The sequence below is a fragment of the Sinocyclocheilus rhinocerous genome, unplaced genomic scaffold, assembly GCF_001515625.1.
Source record: "Sinocyclocheilus rhinocerous isolate Xijiao unplaced genomic scaffold, SAMN03320098_v1.1 scaffold806, whole genome shotgun sequence".
In the NCBI taxonomy this organism is placed as follows: domain Eukaryota; kingdom Metazoa; phylum Chordata; class Actinopteri; order Cypriniformes; family Cyprinidae; genus Sinocyclocheilus; species Sinocyclocheilus rhinocerous.
The window spans coordinates 157,770-175,735 of NW_015648045.1; the positions used below are offsets into that span (position 1 = coordinate 157,770).

At 36.5% G+C, this 17,966-nt stretch overlaps 1 protein-coding gene across 2 annotated transcripts in view; it reads right to left on the reverse strand.

Moving 5' to 3' along the window:
• Positions 1–17,966, reverse strand: part of agap1 (ArfGAP with GTPase domain, ankyrin repeat and PH domain 1) — a 137,935-nt gene that overhangs the window by 36,863 nt on the left and 83,106 nt on the right. For both annotated transcript variants that reach the window (XM_016514080.1, XM_016514079.1), the window contains exons 10-13: positions 13,311–13,415; positions 10,790–10,955; positions 7,883–8,044; positions 2,052–2,213 (exon numbers count right to left, since the gene is read on the reverse strand). In XM_016514080.1, the coding sequence (XP_016369566.1) occupies positions 2,052–2,213; positions 7,883–8,044; positions 10,790–10,955; positions 13,311–13,415 (595 nt within the window). The remainder of the gene's footprint in view (positions 1–2,051; positions 2,214–7,882; positions 8,045–10,789; positions 10,956–13,310; positions 13,416–17,966) is intronic.

The following is a 17,966-nucleotide window of genomic DNA, read 5'->3' on the forward strand; positions in this document are numbered from 1 at the left end:
ATTTATTGAGATGCACCTGTATATATATATATATATATATATAGTGCCTTGCAAAAGTATTCATGCATAACTGTACTAAAATTTTGTTTATTTGCCCCAAATATGAGGATTATGTGTTCCCTTTTGTCACTACCGAAACAATGATGACATGTTTTGGTAGTGACTGTTTCGGTAGTGATAATTCTATGGGACAACAGCCAAAAAAAAAACAAAGATGTCACTACTGAAACTCCACCAAATGTTTCGGTAGTGACAATTTTAGATATTTTTGAACCTAGCTCAAAGATGCTAATCAGCACATGGTTAGCTAGCACAGTTCTGAACAGTGGTATACATATAAAAACTAAATGTTATGGAATAACTCCCAAAAAAGTGTACTTAATTTAAAAAAAAAAGGTGTTCGGTAGTGACGTTCCATAAAGTCACACACAGATTTTTCAGACTTTTGAACACATTTACCTCAAAATGCTGAGACCTATCTACTCACACCTTGTAGCTATGAGAGAGAGGGACACTGGAATATTTGCGGATCATAAATTTATGGGTGTGGTTAAAATCAGTCTCAGCCAATGGACTAAAACATACACTGTGACGGGAAGTGACATGAAAAATGCAGTGAAGTTGAATCAAAAAGATACTTTTAAAAACAACAATGGAAAAAAAACACAAAAAAAATTATTTCAATATCATTTTCATACAGTAAGTTGAAATTTAGGGGTTAGGGTTTGAGACAGCCACCTCCTAACTGAAAGTACCCAATAAACGATGATTTTATATATATTAAGCTTACTAATATTTTAATTATCATTGTGGGTTTCAATAGATAATAGAAATATCTTAATAAACATAGAAGATTTAATTACTTAAATGCTTTTTAAATTAGTTTTTTTGGTTGTGGGACAGCAGTTTGCACCAATTCTGTAGAATGGCCCATATATACTGTAACACTATTTAAAAAAGGTCTGCTGTTCTCCACTTTTCTAATTTAATAATTTGTTCATAAATGATATATAATAAATTCTGCAGTATAAATAAAGTGTATTAGACAGCAATTTTGACAAGATAAAAACAGTAACTTTTCTTGTCTGAAGAACTTTAGCAGCTTTAAAAATACCTCTACTGAAAAACGTTAAAAACGCTGTTCTATTGCATTTTTTTAAATCACTGACTTTTTAACTTTCAAATACCTACATAAGTTAAATAGTCAAACGGAGTGTGTAATAGAGGTTTTCCTATGGGGTTTTTCAATTTATGAGTAAAATAAAGCCTGTGGTAAACATAACTTGACGATACTTCGAAGTTTTGTTCTACAACGTAAATTAAACACATCCATACCCAAAACGAAAATTTTGAAGCAGTTATGTTCATTTTTGAAAACGTATGTTTTTAATAAGTAACTAGATAAGAACGTTTGGGCTGTGAGTGTGTGCAGTTTACATTGTAGAACAAAACGTAGAAGTATCGTCAAGTTATGTTTACCACAGGCTTTATTTTACTCATAAATTGAAAAACCCCATAGGAAAATCTCGAAGGAACCCGCAGCGAATTACTCTTCTGGGTTCTGACGTCATAGCTCCCCCACTCTATAGCAAATTACATAAATTTTTGCTCATTAAAGTTTTCAGGTATTAGTACTGACTATTGAATGTTGGCATCATATGAATACTAATTTGATTAGTGACCTAGAAATGCAGCATCATAGAATTTTCTATTTGTTTCCAGGTTTAAACAGGTTTTAAATGTACAGTTTTTCTGAGTGGACTTTTCTGCAATAGTTTTTCACACTCACCCACATATTACTCACCCTGTGAAACATCATATAACATTTGCAGTTAGATATGAGAGAATGTTAATGATTGTTTAAGAATCAATGCATTACAGAGGTTCTTAGGAACATGGCTGAATTTATAGACCAAGGGACGATCAGCAGAGGTCTGACTAGGGATGTAACGGTATGAAAATTTCATATCACGATTATAGTGACCAAAGTTATGACCAGATCTGAGAGGAAGAGAAGACTACAGATGGAGTGGGACAGAGACAGGAAGTACCTTCTGCATTTCCAGAGAAGCCGTCCACCTTGAAGTTGCTGGTGCTCTTCTTCCTCCTGTGTTTTTTGCGGTTGGCGTGAGGCGATGGAGGCGGGTCCATCTTAGGACTGGCGGTACTGGATATGCTTGGACTGGAGCACACAGAATCTCCCAGACCGGTATCTGGACACAAAGAGAGAGATTGATGTAAATTCATTCAGCTCTATTTTACCGCATGCATATTGAATATACTGTGGTGTCTGCTCTGGTTTAAATGATAGAGTGCTCGCGTTCGTGTGAGGCCAGTTCTGACTGGCGTTTGGCTGGATTCTCCAGCTCAGGCTATCAGAAGGCTGCTTCACTTTTCATAAGCAGCACTGACAGTTGTGACTAGCGGCAGAATAAAATAACATTCAGTTCACATCAATATCAGGCGAAGTGAAAGCGCTGATGTGGGGAGGGGGTGGGGGGTGGGGGTGTTCAGGCTGGCACTGAGCATGCTCCCAGCGCCGCGCATCAGCAGACAGCCCCAAGGACGGCCGTAACTTATTTTACAATCGTTTAGTCTCAGCTCAAGTGGAAAACGTGACAACTTATCTCTGCTGACAAGATGCCATCCCAAAGTGAACAATTAACTACCTCGTTCTAACAGCCCCTTTGTTCGAGCTCTGCCTATCACACACCTCAGCGTCAAATACACCTTTTTCCTCTCCCTCATATTCTCCATCCTTGTCTTCTCAAGCTCAATGCTTTCTCAAAAAGTCATTAATTTGTCTGCTATAATTCTGGCAGACATTCAGTCACAGCCAGTTTGCTTTTAGGTTTTGTTTTAAAGAATATCCAGTTACTTCGGAGGAGAGAAGGAGCAACACAACACATACATTATCATGGAATAATCCACTTGAAGGCAAAGGCTAAATGTCTGTCATCTTTTATGGATAACGATACAAACTAAAACAAACTAGCGAGTGATTCTTGTGGGTGGTTGCCAGGTCATTGTAAAAAAAAAAAAAAACAGTGTTTTTAGGATCAATGACATGAAACTATTTTTTTTTTTTGGTCCAGACCTATTATTTACGTAAAGATACATTAAAAGTGCAATTTATACAAACAATGACTTGAATAGACCTGATCTCTGATGAGTGTGTTTTAAATTTCTGAATTAAAATTCACGTTAATATTTTTTTTCAGGGGGAAAAACGTCAGGGTGATATACAACCTGCCTGATACAATTAAAAATTAAAAAATAATTTATATTATTTTGCACCTTAAATATATTTAAAACAATTTTTTAAAATAATGATTAAATTGCATACACTCACATGTATTCATGAAATAAATGAAAATATATATATATATATATATATACAATGGGTACGGAAAGTATTCAGACCCCCTTAAATTTTTCACTCTTTGTTATATTGCAGCCATTTGCTAAAATCATTTAAAATTGGTTACGCCACATTACATTTTTCATTTAATGTACACTACAGATCAAAAGTTTGCATTCAGAAAGATTTTATTTAATTAATTAATTTACTTTTATTCTGCAAGGATGTATTAAATACATGAAAAGTGACAGTAAAGACATTTTTAATGTTAGAAAAGATTTCTATTTCAAATAAGGGCTGTTCTTTTAAACATTCTATTCATTAAAAAAAATCCTTGAGCACCAAATAGGCATTTTAGTATGATTTCTGAAAAATCATGTGACACTGAAGACTGGCTGCTGAAAATCATTACATTTTAAAATATATGAACATATGCAACCATAATTTGTCTTGGTGTGTATAAGAGGCTTCTTTCAAAAACATTCAAAAAAAGAAAAGAAAAAAACAAAAACACCATTGCCAACACCTTTTGAACAGCAGTGTAAACCCGCTGAAAATAATATGCAAGTTTTTCAAAACTATGAATGCAACATGAATACAAAGAGTACATATCTAGCTATGTGGGCCATTACTAGCTTGGAAATGACAGAAGGACGAAGAGACATCCCTATGTAAAACAAAACAAAAAACAAAAAAACAAGAGCATTAATCAACAAGTTGGGTGACATGACATCAGTGTGGCCAGGAACTTATCTTAAGGCGGGTCGAACTAAAAGCATGTACCCCAGAGCACCTAAACACAGCAGTGGTAATCAAAGAGACACTCATTACTTCTGCTGCTGCTTGTCTCTCATTATTAAGCGAAAGAGAGGGAGGATCAAGAATAGCCACAGAGGGAGGGACAGAGGGGATATTTTTATGTGCAACTGTCTGCTTGGAGCTAAGGATGCTCCAGGTAAAGAGACAGGGATGTCACTGCCTTTCCCATGCCCTCAAGACAACACGGAGTGAGACAAAAAGATACAGAGAACCCGATCACTGGAGGGGATCTTATCTCCTTTAAATGGACTTGGCTTTGTTTCCTCTGGAATAAAAGAGCTCATTACTGAGGCTGTGTTTCTCAAATGACAGTCATGTCCAGTCAGGACGAGTCTGCTCTGATGTGATCCAACTCATTCAGACGGCACACAGCCAAGTGTCAACCACTGTAGCTCTTTTCAACTTTGACCCTCTTACAATTACACTTTCAAGGCATCTGTAGTTTTAAATGATCTCAGTTCAAACCAGCTCAGTTTATTTTGTATAAAAAGCACAAGGTTGTCAGTATGTGTTTAGTCACAAGAATTGCATTTTGGGAAATTAATTAGCAAGCTTACTTTTAGACCACAACAAAAAAAAAATTTCCTGCTGATTTGCAAGCATCAAAATTTTTTTGGGATTGTACGTTCAACAAAATTAATAAAAACTTTCCATCATGTACAATTTTTTTAGATATATAACTTATAAATATATAATAAAAAATATATATAATTCGAAAAATCTTCTTGTCTTTAATGTACTTGCGAAAATATCAAAAGCAGTCAAATGTTAAATGTTTCATTTTAATGATGATAAGTAGTATTCAAAATGCATAATTTAACTTACAATCTGCAAAGGAGTGGAGAAATATGTTCAAATACTTTCCATTAACACATTTTGTCAAAAAAATCTGTAATTTTCTGTCACCCTTTGGATGAAAAGTAGTAAAACACCCACAGATGTAGCAGAAAACATCTGGGTCATGTTTGCATTTTCTTCTGTCACTGGTCATAATTCATTATTTTATGCATAATTAAGCATAAAATAATGTCATTAGAAATAATTCATACATGTGAAAACCAGCTGAGAATTTAACAAATAGTGGTAAATGGCTCAGAGGAAGACAGGAATCATGTCTTTGTGGCAGTTTCTGGTGATTAAATGTGACCCTGAACCACAAAACCAGTCAAAGGGTCAATTTTTTGAAATTGAGATTTATACACCAACTGAATAAATAAGCTTTCCATTGATGTGTGGTTTGTTAGGATAGGACAATATTTGGCCGAGATACAACTATTTGAAAATCTGGAATCTGAGGGTGCAAAAAAAATGTAAAGTTGTCCAAATGAAGTTCTTAGCCATGCATATTACTAATCAAAAATTAAGGTTTGATATATTTACAGTAGGAAATTTACAAAATATCTTCGTGGTACATGATCTTTACTTAATGTCCTAATGATTTTTGGCATAAAAGAAAAATCAATAATTTTGACCCATACAATGCATTTTTGGCTATTGCTACAAATATACCCCAGCGACTTAAGACACAAATGACAACACAAGACTTCTTCACCTACAAAATGCTGCAAAATGCACATATTTTGTGAGAAACTGATTCTATTAAAAATTAGTAAGAAAAAAGTATTGGATTTCAGTCAGCTAATATGAAAAAATAATTTAACTTCCTGGCTAGAGACTAAAAAAAGCGTTAGAGGTTAGTCAACAGTCTCTCTCTCACAGTGCAAAGCGAGGAATGTCAGTTAATTACTTTGCTACCACTTATCTCTCTTCACTTCTCTCAGAAAAAAGACAGGATCTCATTCCCGTCAGCTCCTGGGGGCAAGAGGTGACAAGCAATCAGCGTCCGGCACTACAGTCATCCAGACATCAGATCTGATCCAGTCAGGTCGTGGATAGACACATCATTAGGGCAGCAGAAAGGTTATTTTTACGAGATTCCTCGGGGGGAAGCATACAAGCACTCACACAGCCTCATAACACAGCCCTCCGGAGCGCCACAGTGTCCGAACAACCACCCTGAATATCACTGAAGCAGAGGCCACTGATGGATTCTCCCACCAACTCCCCTGCTTACTGTTTTAAAGAGAGGGCATCTGTCAACAAACACTAACATTTTTATCTTTATTGAATTTTTTTATATATATATATCTCTCAAATTTTGGTGTTATATCACACATTTTGGTGTTTTTGTTATATATAGATGTACCTTTACACCAAAACTGTGACATTTCAGTACAGATTGTTTTGTATACTGTTCACACACAAATATAATGTCATTCATTCATTCATCCATTATGTGTAAATGTAGTGTTTTTTCATCAAACTTGAAGTGTTTTTATTTATTTTTTTGCCGCAAGCAGTATGCTGAGCTCAGAAAATGTTGACAAGGCACTATAAAGCAATGCATCAATTGTTTTTTTTTTGCAATTATTCCACACAAAGTGACAGTTATACAAATAGCACATTCTACTTACCAACACTTGCTGAATCCAGATTATTAAACAGTTTATAGCTACACTAGTGAATTCCATGTGGATTTGGAATTTAATGTGCTCTGTCTGATCTTGGTTCTCAGTTGCTCACTTTAAATATGAATTCCATCATTAATGGACATTATTAAAGGAAATTCTAAATGAAGTAGGCCAGAAATTAAAGTCACAGTTTGGTTACGCAGAAAAAAACCCCCTCTCCCTGTTGATGTTGGCGTGATTTTTTCTTCCTCTAAACCAGTTGCTACCAATGCTAAACTAAGGCCGAGGTTACTTTTTCATTTTAGGGTTAGTGGTTAGTATATGTTTTAGCAATGTGTAGGCAATCAGCACCGTGATTAAAATAACTAATGAAATCTTTAGAATCAGTTTTGAGGTGGGGTTTGTGCTTAACTGGCACTTTTCTTGGAGGAGAAAAACATGATTGCTGCAGCTTTGTTTATCTGTGCTGTGTTAAACAGGTTTAAGGGTGACAGAAAATATTGTAAATGGGCATTAAAAACCAAAACATGACTGTTTTGTGGAAAAGAATTAGAATAAAAAACCTAACATTTTAAAAGATGTACTGTTGAAGTCATGTGGGGTCTGTGGCTCAGCTGTGTGCGAGTAGTGTCCTGCTGCGGACGCGGCCAGGAGCCCATTTAAGTGTTTCACAGCTTTAATTGTTATCAGGGGTAAACGCAGAGTCAACTACAGGCAGGGGTCAAACGACAGGCCTAAAACTAGTCACGCCATGTCACTGCAGTTCATCAGCACACATAAAACATTGTGCCTGACAGCTGTCAGTCCAATAGTGACCTCTGTGTGTATGCCTATTTCCCCCCCTGTGGCTGTTTAGACATGAGATTTAAGATTTAATAAAAAAATAGCCAAGTATGAAATTCTCTGACAACAGAAAGGTGACAGACTGATAAACATCATGCTCCAAACATTTCTCTTCTGCTAGCCGTCGACAGATGAGCCTTTGGTAATGTGGTTCTCCTGAGTGGCCATTACTTTGATAAACAGTTAAAGCAGCATTAGAGCTTGACACAGGGATCAATGAAAGGTGGAGTGGGTGTATGTGTGTGTTTACAACTATAGGATAACGAATCACTGTTTAAGGATCTGTTCTCAGTTTTGAAGATAAACCTTCAAGACGACGACATGCATACAAGCAAACCCCCCACAGCAGTTTGAGGGGCTACACATGGTAATGTGTCCTAACACTTACCCGTGCTGATTCCTGAGTTGGCGATGACTGTGGCATCACTCCATTGGTCAGCACTGGACACAGAATATGAGCGCTGATGCATCCCATCTGGCCGACTGTTAAACGACACCAGACTGATGCCACTCGCCATCTGAGATGCAGAAGAACTACTGGTCACAGAGCCTGCGAGAGAGACGCATGAAAATTAATGCACCATTCATATAATATACCCAATGCACAAAATTTTCTGATTTGTTCTTGTCATCTGTAATGCCACATAGTTTTTGTTTGTATTCTAGAGTACATTAAGAGTGTAGTTTTTTTGTGTGGCAAATTCTAGTTTTTATAATGGTTTATAAAAATATTTTTACAATAATTAAAATATATTGGCACTATATTGGTTATCAGCCAATATTAGAATTTGTTTTTAGCAGTATTGGTCAGTTATTTAATATTGTATGGTCATTTCCACAATTTTAACATTTAGATTACCTTTGTAATCATAATCAAAGTTTATATTTAAAATTTATGAATAATTCAGTAAGGGGTTATTTCTGTCATGTCAATGTGTATATTGTGTCAATAAAAGCCTAAATTAAATGTGATCATATTAAGTGATTGTGTCTCTTCAGAAGACTTTTATAATGTCATTATGAACTTTTTGAAGATTAAAATTTTGGTTACCTTGACTTTCAATGAATGGATGAGAGAACATAAAAAATGCATTTGTATTCCGAAAATGGATGAAAATCTTATGGATTTGAAATGGCATGAAGCTAAGTAAATGATGATAATTTTTTTGCATTTTGGGGTAAACTAACCCATTAAATGTAATATGTAGAAAAAACAGACAATTTTTATACTGTATTTTGTTGTGATACATTAATCATTTGTAGCATTTCAAATAATTTAGATTTTTAGTGCTTTAATTTATTTAAACAAGACAGTATGATGATTATCAGCTTACTGATATTGACCAAAATTTTAATATCAATGCATCCCTAATTTTTTGACTTCCAGGTGTAATTTTTGTAATAATTGTAATGCTTGTTAATGATAATAATAATAATAATAGTAAGTGTAACTACAACTCATGCACAAAACTTCTTGATTTGTTGTCGTCAAAGTGCATAAATAGTGACATCAGATTACTCGAAGGTTAATTATTATCACCACCGTGAGTCATCATTAAACTGCGGGAGAGGTTCGTCTGACTCACGTGGAAATTAAAGTGGACAACATAGGAAGCCGCATCTAATCGCACTAATAAGATTTCACCACAACTGCGCACAAAAGAACGCGGGAGGATATGATATGACGCACACATACAGACTCAAGCACAATCAACCATAAGGCTTCTGGGCTTACAAACAGAGCAAATCTAACAGTTTGTCCAATAGCGGTGAACAAAATGTAAATAACGCTGATTTCATGATACCGTTGGCTCTAGCTACAGTCACACACAAAATACTCAATGTAGTTTAAACATAAAAAAGAGGGTTCAGTAAATACTTCATTTTCTGGTTTTTAATATGTTGTTGTTGCAAAAAGGTGTACCCACGGGCCTCCACTGGCCCGTTGCAAACTCGACTGAATGAAATGTCACGACTCAATTTAATCTCCATTGTAGCGGATAAATCAGACGGCAGCACCTTTGGGTAAATGGCAAAAGCTGATCATACTTCAGGAGAGCCCTGATAAACTACATTTTTACATCAGTGGTCGTCTGGAGGAAAATAAACACTATGTATGTATGAGGGCAGAAAAGGGTCTACACACACAGCGCAAGAACAGCAGTGTGTGAAGATATGCTAAAATGGATTCGGTGCATAATTGGAGCTCTCGCAAAAATGAGATGTTAAAACCAAAGGAAAAAGAGGTGCATGTGATCACGCCGCTGACCCAGCCCTACAGTCAAATACTTCACTTACAAAAGCTTGACTGCCGTACCACTGTGAATTATCTCTTTTTTCTCCTCTACTGCTCCCTCCCTCCTTCCTTCCCTCATTCTCTCTCTCTCCCTCTCATTAGTGCTCATTTCGGACTTGCCTGACTGGAGAACGAGCGCTGATTGCATTAATATTCATGACAATAATTAGTACATGTATTATGGGTCACTGAATATTCATGCTATTAGTTTGGTCCTCCTGGTGCGTTGTGTGTGTGTATGTGCCTGAAAAGGGTCTTTAACACTCCTTGGGGGGCTTAAGGATTGTTGATCCAATGAGTGTTACACGAATAACGAAACAATAACTTAATTGTTTAATTCTCTACTAATGAAGACCGCTTCCTAGGCCTATTACATTGACATTAAGACTTTTGTAATTTGTTTTCTTTGAAAGCACTTGATAAAACAATGTAAGGAAATGTTTTGTATTATTTTAAATATGTATTAACTATTACAATTAATTATTTTAATTTATACTGAATTAAATGTATTTTATTATCCATTCATTTTCCAAACTACTTGTCTAATGTATGGTCAAAGACATGTTGGAGGCTATTTTCTCAAGCCATATGCAGGGGAACACCTTGGATGGATGGACAGTATGTATTTAAATATTTCAAATAAAAATACAAAATATATTTTATAATTTATATTGTAATCTAATTTTGTTACATTACTATATTATATTAAATAATTGTAAAAATCATTAAAAAAATCAAAGCAAAAGAAAAAGCATGATCATGTTTCAGTGATAGATGGTCAGTATATATTTTATTGTTTTAAATAAAATAAAAAATACATTACTTAATATAATTATCAAATTTTTGTTATATTATTATCCAATTTTATTTAATACAAAACAAAGCAAAATTCAACAAAACAAAACAAACAAGACAAGAACAAAACAAAACAAGACGAAACAAAACAAGACGAAACAAAACAAAACAAAACAAAACAAAACAAAAGCATGATCACGTTACCTGGTGTCTGTCCAAGCTGCAGGTTGCTCATGTCCTTGGTCAGCCCATTGGTTTTGGGACTGGGGGCCGCACATGTGGAGATGGCCCTGGGGGGCCTCTTCCCTGGAACCTTCACTGTAGTCCGCAGCAGGTCGATCTCCTTCCCATGAACATTCTGCATATAATCCTTTAGTAAAAATGACAAAAGGATTACTACAACAGCAGTGGACACTTTGGATGAAAAGTGTCTACTAAATGTATTTTGTCAGCACACAGTTAATTCTGCCCACACTCTGGAGGTGAAGAAATCAATATTCATTTATTTGATATTCATTGTGAAGTGCACTTTGTATGCAGAAAATCAGCCTTTTAGAACATATAAAATCTTCCCCCGAGCTTCTTTTTCCTTTTCTGCGGATCACAGCATGCCATCGCAGCATGTGTTTGGATTCTGACTGCGTTGTCTGGATTTGCGCGTGGCTTTGCTTGCGTTGATGATGAAAGTTACTCAATGCTAATAGGGATGCAATTACCAGCCGCAAGCTGTTGGCCCGCCACTCCTGAAGGGCTCTCCTGTGGCTTGTTAAACCGTGTTGAGAGCTCTTGGCTTTGAATTGCCCTTTTGTTGGCCTCTAGTGAGAGATGGACACGTTATGCTCTTGCTGTAAATTGCTCGGTGCAGCACACATACACAGAGATTCTCAGGGCTTTGTGTTATTTGATTGGCACTCAGCTGATGTATGGCAGTTCTGGGTGGTATGCTCTCGCTCTCAAAGCCTTGCCCCTGCTCATTAAGGCAAAAGACTCCACGAAGCTGCTCTATTGAAGAACATATGTTATTGCGTTTCATGTAGGACATACACTCCGGGGACTGGTCCATATGTAACTCGTGATTTAAAATAAAGGACGAGCAAGCCACTTGAGGGATTTAGTTAAGGGAGTTGAGTGCTCAAATGAGAACAGTTGATGAAAAGATCATCGTCTGGCCACTTCAGGGGCAGATGTGCATTTAAAATTGATGCTCCACATCGATGAATCTATCAAATCGCACCGCGCTAAAACCATAATCACGTAATGTTTAACAAAACAGTGCAAGTTTAATCAACACACAATAGTTATGTGTCTCAAAAAACGATTACATAAAGTTGTGCCGTGGTTGTAATGGATGTGTGCATGGATGAGTTATTTGAGTTTTTTCCTCGCTAATTAGGTTGCATCTATTGCCATCCTCTTAATCAGCTGCATTAATGTGATTTTTTTTTCACATAGTTGAGCAATTAAGAGCCTTGATTGAGTTTCATCCTATTAGCCTCCGCAAACACTCTAATTGATGCCTGTGTAGCAGACACCTGCTGATGAGAGGAACCTGTTCACAGCCAAAGGGAGGAGGGGACCGTATATGATGACGCACACTTCCTCCAATTCACCCAGATGAGCTGGCTGGACTAAAATTTGGCAATGTGTCAGGAAGGCATCTAACCGAGTGATGGGTTCAGAAAAAAAAAAAAATCTAAATACAAATTATATTACATATACATAGTTTACCAAAAAATGTAAATTATTTGGAAAGTATATTTAATCAGCATTTTCACTTCTAATCACTTCTAGCATCCTGTATTCTAGAAATGTCTCAAGAGTAGGAAAATATTATAGACCTCACGTATTATTTTATGTTTTTGTTCATATACATTTTTTTAAATGCTAGAGCTTATCTTACACATCATTTTACCTTCTTACCTGTCAAAGTTCAAATTCAGTAAACGAACAAAAAAAAAATCTGATTACATACCCTCACTACTACGTGTTTTGTGTGGTGAATAATTGGCTGTAGAGAGCATGAAAAATAATATAGTTCAAAGTTTCTATCTTGTTCATTTAAACCATAAAACTAACTTGTTCCTGTTCAAAGGGCAAGGTCTGACTACTAGCTATCCATGTCTTCATCCATTCATTCTATTCAGTATCTTTCATCTGCATTCGTGATCTCCTATGCGGTGTTTGCCAAATCACTTCGGGATTGGTTAGCGCTAACAATACGGCCTGATTATCACTCCAAAAAAAAAAATCCAGAGAGGGAAAACAACCAATAAATGATGGCCATTTCCATTGGTGTGTGGGCAAACAGGTCGTCCGAGTTGGTGATTATGACAAGCCATTACAGCGTTATATTACACATCAACAGCGTCAGCCGCGTGCAAACAGATGAGCTGGTAATTAAGGACAAGATCGTGTCATCAGACACCATGCTTACTGAGGCGGACACAATAATCCGTTAAACGTCAGTGAAAAGGACATTAAAAAATTGCACCGTTACAGTGACGGGTGAACTGAGAATAATAACAATATTAACAGGGCAGGGCCAATAAGGTGAAGAGAAAGGTAAATACAATACACATGTACTGGCGGTGTGTGTGTGTGTGTGTTGGTACTCACATGCAGACTAGGATGATACGTCATTAACAGGGCAGGGCCAATAAGGTGAAGAGAAAGGTAAATACAATACACATGTACTGGCGGTGTGTGTGTGTGTGTTGGTACTCACATGCAGACTAGGATGATACGTGAGGACTCCGTTATCACAAAGCGTGACGTATTTCTTCTTCCACTCTTTGTTCAGTGACTTGCCGCTTCTTTTCAGCAACATGCCCTGATACGCAAAAACAGAAATACAAAGTTAAACTCTCATTACTGAATTTTAACAGTATTCATTTCTCTTATACAATAATTATTGTGAACATCATAGCATCCTGGTCTGAAAAATACTTATAAATTGATTTATAGTGTGAAAGAGGGCTAAAACTGTCCATGGTTCATAAAGTATCTCCCAATTTTCACACTTACAAACAAAACACTCAATTATTTTGTACTCAAGTGGACAGACAGTTTATTTGCACACTCTGAGGAGAGTGAGAAAAAAAAAAAAGCACTGTGAGCTACACATGCAAATTCCCCTTGGAGTGTTAGAGAGCACATTAGCACTATGACACGAGCACTAACCTTCCTCTCCTACACACATCAGTGGTGGCTGACTGCCTGTTTAAGGGTCCGGCCGCCCACACCTCATTTCAGCCAAATTCATTAGGCAAGAAGGGAATAAAACTGTCCGCTGATTAGCAATTACGCTGCTGCGGCGGCGTGTCACTTCGCTGGACTTGTTAAACATTAACGCGCAGTCAGGACGGATAATAATAGATTTCTTGCTCTGGCTGCCACGGAGCGTGCAACACCAGAGCCGACAAGTTTCTGTCACTCGCTGCCTATTTCTCTTCTTGTTTTTCTTTCAGTCACTCCAGAGCCTGAATTTTCATAAAAAATGCCACGATCCCTAACTGTCACACACTGTTAAACTGGCCTAATTATGTGGTAATTGGTATCTAAACACAGTCTGAAGGAAAAAAAAAAACAGGCTGAAATGATGTACCGAAAGGAGTGACAGTGAAGTACATTTGAAAATTTAGTTTGCTGAGGCTAAAAACAAGTAAATAATAAACTTCACCTCGTCAATGTCAGTCTTTAAAGGGGTCATATGATGCTGCTAAAAAGAACATTATTTTGTGTATTTGGTGTAATGAAATGTGTTTATGCGGTTTAAAGTTAAAAAAACACATTATTTTCCACATACTGTACATTATTGTTTCTCCTCTATGCCCCGCCTTTTTGAAACGCTCGATTTTTACAAAGCTCATCGGTCTGAAAAAGCGAGGTGTGCTTTTTTTCACAGCATATCAGAAATTGAAATGTAAATTTTTTTGGATGTAATACAAATTTTAAAAAGAACATTTAATAATAAATATATTTATAAACACACACACACACACACACATATACAAGTCAATGCCAGACTTCTTTCTCGTGATGCATGTAAAATAGAAGAAAAGAAAAAGGAAGAAAAGCATCGTCACGACTTTCATTACATTGCGACGGCAAAATGTAGTAATATATTTGTAATTTTAATCATATATTTTAACATTATACTATAAATATGATTTTCTATTATCTTATTTAGTGATGATTAAAAGAGGTTTTAACACCATAGAGTTGGATGTAATGGGATTTGGAATAAAATAAAATAAAGTTTGTAAGCCTAAGAATACTAAATACTATCAAAAGAAGACTAAAAAACTCTGCAAAGGTTGGAACAGAATCTGATTTTTTTTTTAGTGTAGTGTATTAGATGCTTGAAAGTTACGCGTGATTTTTGTGGAAAGCCATTTAAAAAAAAAAACAAAGACAAAAAAAACTGAAGAGCACCAAATGACAAATAACAATATTTTGCTGTTACACGGCATGTGTCCCTCAGAGCCTCTCGACTCAACAGTGTAAAACTTTTTATTTAGAAACCTAAATTTAAAAAAAAAAAAAAAAAAAAAACTGCATATATTTTTGATCATGTGCTCTAGTATGATTTTTATATTATTTTATTTCATGTTGTGGAACTGTTCTGAGATCAGCCTGGCCTCGGGTGACACATACTGTATATGTTTGTTCTAAGATCAGCTGGGTTGTAGGTAATGAGGCCTGTAACTGTTCTGAGATCAGTCTGGCCCTGGGTGATGGAGATATACGTGTGGGAGGATGTTCCCTTAGGTCAGTCTGCACGTCTGTACACCCTAGACCCAGAGTTCAAGACAAGAGAAGAGAGCTTCCTGGGTGAAATAACAACGGCCTCTCCTGCTGAGTGGTAAACACAAGTTGACAAGCTTTTTAATTTCCTAACAAGGGTGCTGCCGCTAGCAGCCCATCTGTCACATAGGGTGAATATCCATTACTTCATTAACTAAGACTGAGATATGTGTGTGTGTGTGTGTGTGTGTGTGTGTGTGTGTGAGAGAGAGAGGCTCAGGAAAAAATTAAAAAAATTAAAGAGGGGAAAAGAAAGAGAAAGAAAGGGATGGACAGATTTAGAGAGAAAAAAGAAGATGATCTTTTAATGACGGTGTAAGTGTGGGGTCTCTCCAGGCATGTTGTGTTGGGCAGGTAGCTGCCTCGCCTGCTTTGGATCTAGGCATATTAATTCTGCACATCCATCGGGAAGATGACAAGCAATCATTCAGCAGGAGAGGCTAATTGAACATCACGTCACTTCTCTGATGGGAGTAATCGCTCATTATTTAAGGCCCAGGCGGGTGATACCCTGCTTGCCTCTATTTTACCCTCCCCTGGTTGTCAACCTGAAGGTCTTGTAATGTTGCAAACAGGGTCAAAAAACAAAAAAATAAATCTCACACAGACATAACTACAGCACCTGTGGACTTTAGTGGAACATCAATAATATAGTGGTTAAATCATCCAATAAAGCTCAACACTAAAGAGCACAAACAAATAACTAGATAAGAAAAGCTTGATAAAGCCTTGTCTGAAAGTTTAAAATAACAAACCTTTGAAGTTTGAAGGTTTTTCAAAAAAGAAAAAAAAGTCAGAAGGACCAAAAACTGTCTAATCATATTAGACTACTTCAGAATGCTAAAAAAACGACATAAAAACTATTAGACCTTTAAAAGACTAAAAACACTAGCAGTCATCCACCATTTTTTAGCATGTTGCTAGAATGATGTTAACCTGTTCCATCTCATTGTTATTATGTTTTAACACGCTGCTAGCATTTTCCTATAGTGTGTTGGTAGCATGTTTAACACATTTCCCGCATGTTTAACATGTTGCTAGCATGACATTGCTTTGAACTGATGACGTTGCTAGCTTTAACATTTCACTAGCATGATTAAACATATTGCTAACAAACAGTCTGTTTTGTTATGTTGTAACACTTTGGTAAAATGTTTCTAGCATGTTGCTAACATGTTTTTCATATTACTAGCATGGTTTAGTACATTGTTAGCAGGTTTTAACATGTAGCTAGCATGCTTCTAATTTGTTTTACTAGTATGGTATTATGTTTTAACATGTTTGCTGGCATGACTAACATGTTTACGACCCTTACAAAAATTAACCATGGTTTTACAACAAATTAAAAAAAAAAAAAAAACTACAAAATAACCATGGTTTTGCTACACTAACCATAGTTTAACCATGGCATTTGTAGTAAAACTGTGGTTATACAAATGGTAATCAATACTCCAAAAAACGTGGTTACTACACATTTACTATAATAAAACCATGGTTAATTTTCATAAGGGTAGCACGTCCTATGCTAGTCGCTAAACAGATTTTTTATTTTTCATCAGATTTGTGAAAATCTAAATTTCAATCAGTCCAAGTTGGGCGGTCATAGCTTAAACACTTTAAGCCACATTAATTTTACAAATTTTAGAGGCAGCATTAGAGAAAATAGTAGATCAGTATACGTTGGCTTTGTCAAGTCAACATAACACAGACAAAGCAAAGGCAGAAAATGTATATTCTCATTTTTTCTGGAAGGAAAGAGCCGGAACAGGGTAAGCGTCAATTACAAATAAACTTCACGAACAAACAAAAGCCTCTAATCTGTGCACTCTTCCATTAAAAGATGTGCCGATGTGCTCTTATCAGTGTGTTATCCTCTTCTTTCAGCTCTTCTCATTTCTTGCATTCTTCTACAACAAAAGGAGAGGTTAACCAGGAGATGAATGCGGACTGTGGCATGGGTGTGGACAGAGTCAGTATGGTGGACAGGATCCGTCTCCTATGAGCCCGCACCGGACAGCCGCTTAACAAAAGGTTGGGTGTTTGCCCACGCTGGCCTTATTGTTCTTGGGCACTCCAGAGAGAAGGGTGCTAAATTAAGTGTGTCATCCCAACACTGGCTCGCCTCCGGCCCTGTCACTGTGAGTGACTGTGTACGTGTGTGTGTACGAGGGAAGTGGGGCCACGTGAGTGACATGGCGTGAAAGCTGGAGGTCTTATATCGCTACGGCCATCTGATCTGGCCGGTGCAGGCAGTGAGAGGACACACCTCCCCAAAAGACATTTATCATTTAACGACAGGCAGCTCTAGCACACATTCTCTCACGCTGACAAACACACCTGAATCAGGCCAGAAATGAGAATACATCATTAAATAAACATTAGTGTAGAATTATCCATGTTCTCTAGCACAGGGGTACTTAAACGGGTTACAGAGGTACTTGGAAAGATTTTGCTTTGTCAAAGCTATATAACAGATTACAACCTAAAATTACAATAAATGATTAATATTTAAAAAAAGTCATGTGGTGCAACCAAAATATATAGTGATATATATATGTGATATATACTGTATATA